At 45.3% G+C, this 1,507-nt stretch overlaps 1 protein-coding gene across 1 annotated transcript; it reads left to right on the top strand.

The window, feature by feature from the left end:
* Positions 1-550: 550 nt before the first annotated feature.
* On the top strand, positions 551-1,507 carry LOC101978478 (olfactory receptor 51H1). Its single transcript, XM_005323110.2, has one exon. The coding sequence runs from the start codon at positions 551-553 to the stop codon at positions 1,505-1,507; it is 957 nt and encodes a 318-aa protein (XP_005323167.2).

Here is a 1,507-nt window from a genome sequence, read left to right as displayed (position 1 = left end):
GCTCAGTGGGGATGAAGGAAAGTTATGCTCAAAGTGGAAATATCAGCATGTGAACTGGACATTTCCATCTGTCCTACTGCCTTCTAGAAAGCTCTGGGCACAAAGAGTATGATTTGTTTGTAGTTGAATCATTTATGGAAAATCAATTTCATATTTTATATTGATTCTGTTAGATTTATATGACTATGTTATTTGTCCTCAGCTTCCAATTCAACAGCTTATAAGATACTGATTAGAAAGAAAGGATAGGACAGATAGAAGATTTTTACTGAATGGATTTGCTTAAACTGAATGTGACTTATTTGTCCTTGTGCAGGTCATTTTTCTCTGAGCTAGTCAAAATTTCCTCAGTAGGCCATACCTCAGAGTAGTAATCTCAGGATCTCTGTTCTCTTTTATGTTACCCTTTTCCCCTGCACACAGCCATGGGGACATAAAATGGGTACAGGGAAGTCAGGTTTTAACATATCATTCATCCCTGTCACTGTATTTTTAGGAAGTCGCTCATCAGGATCCTACCAGCTCTCCATGCCCACATCACATTGGTTTCATGGCAGGCAATAACCACTCCCACTTTCAACACCCATACTTTGTCTTAACTGGAATTCCAGGACTTGAACAGGAGTATTACTGGATGGCATTCCCTCTGGGTGCCATATATGTCATTGCTCTCTTTGGCAATGGCGTCATCATCTCCACCATCAAGTCTGAACCATCCCTGCATATCCCCATGTACTACTTTCTGTGTATGCTGGCCTTTGCAGACATGGGGCTCACTCTTTGTACTTTGCCCTCTATGCTAGGCATATTCTGGTTCAACTACAAGTTCATTGCCTTTGATGCCTGTCTTGTTCAGATGTATTTCATCCACACCTTTTCAGCCATTGAGTCAGGTGTGCTGGTGGCCATGGCCATTGATCGCGTAGTGGCTATCTGGAACCCCCTTAGGTACAGCACCATCCTAACCAACAGAGTGGTCTGCAAAACGGGGATGGCCATTTTGTCAAGGGCGGTCTGCGTGGTCTTCCCAGTGCCTTTTCTCATCAAGCGGCTTCCCTTCTACCGCTCCAACATCCTCTCCCACTCCTTCTGCCTCCACCAAGACGTCATGCGCCTTGCCTGTGCCAGCACCCGTGTCAACAGTCTCTATGGCCTCATTGCTGTTATCTTCACCAAGGGTTCAGATTCCCTCTCTATCCTCCTCTCTTATGTGTTCATACTCCGGACGGTGATGGCTCTTGCCTCCAGGGAAGGCCGGTGGAAGGCACTCAACACCTGTGTTTCACACATCTGTGCTGTGCTCATCTTCTATGTGCCACTGATTGGGGTTTCTGTCATTCATCGCTTTGGAAAGCACCTGTCACCACTGACCCATGCCCTCATGGCTAATGCTTACCTTCTAGTACCTCCTGTGCTCAACCCCATAGTCTATACTGTGAAGACCAAAGAAATCCGAAAGAAGATCATCCAGATATTTGTTCAAACCAAGATTACTGCAGAGGGATAA

Source organism: Ictidomys tridecemlineatus, chromosome 4 (genome assembly GCF_052094955.1).
Source record: "Ictidomys tridecemlineatus isolate mIctTri1 chromosome 4, mIctTri1.hap1, whole genome shotgun sequence".
In the NCBI taxonomy this organism is placed as follows: domain Eukaryota; kingdom Metazoa; phylum Chordata; class Mammalia; order Rodentia; family Sciuridae; genus Ictidomys; species Ictidomys tridecemlineatus.
Note: the sequence above shows the minus strand (reverse complement) of the source record. Positions and strands in the feature narration are given on the sequence as shown.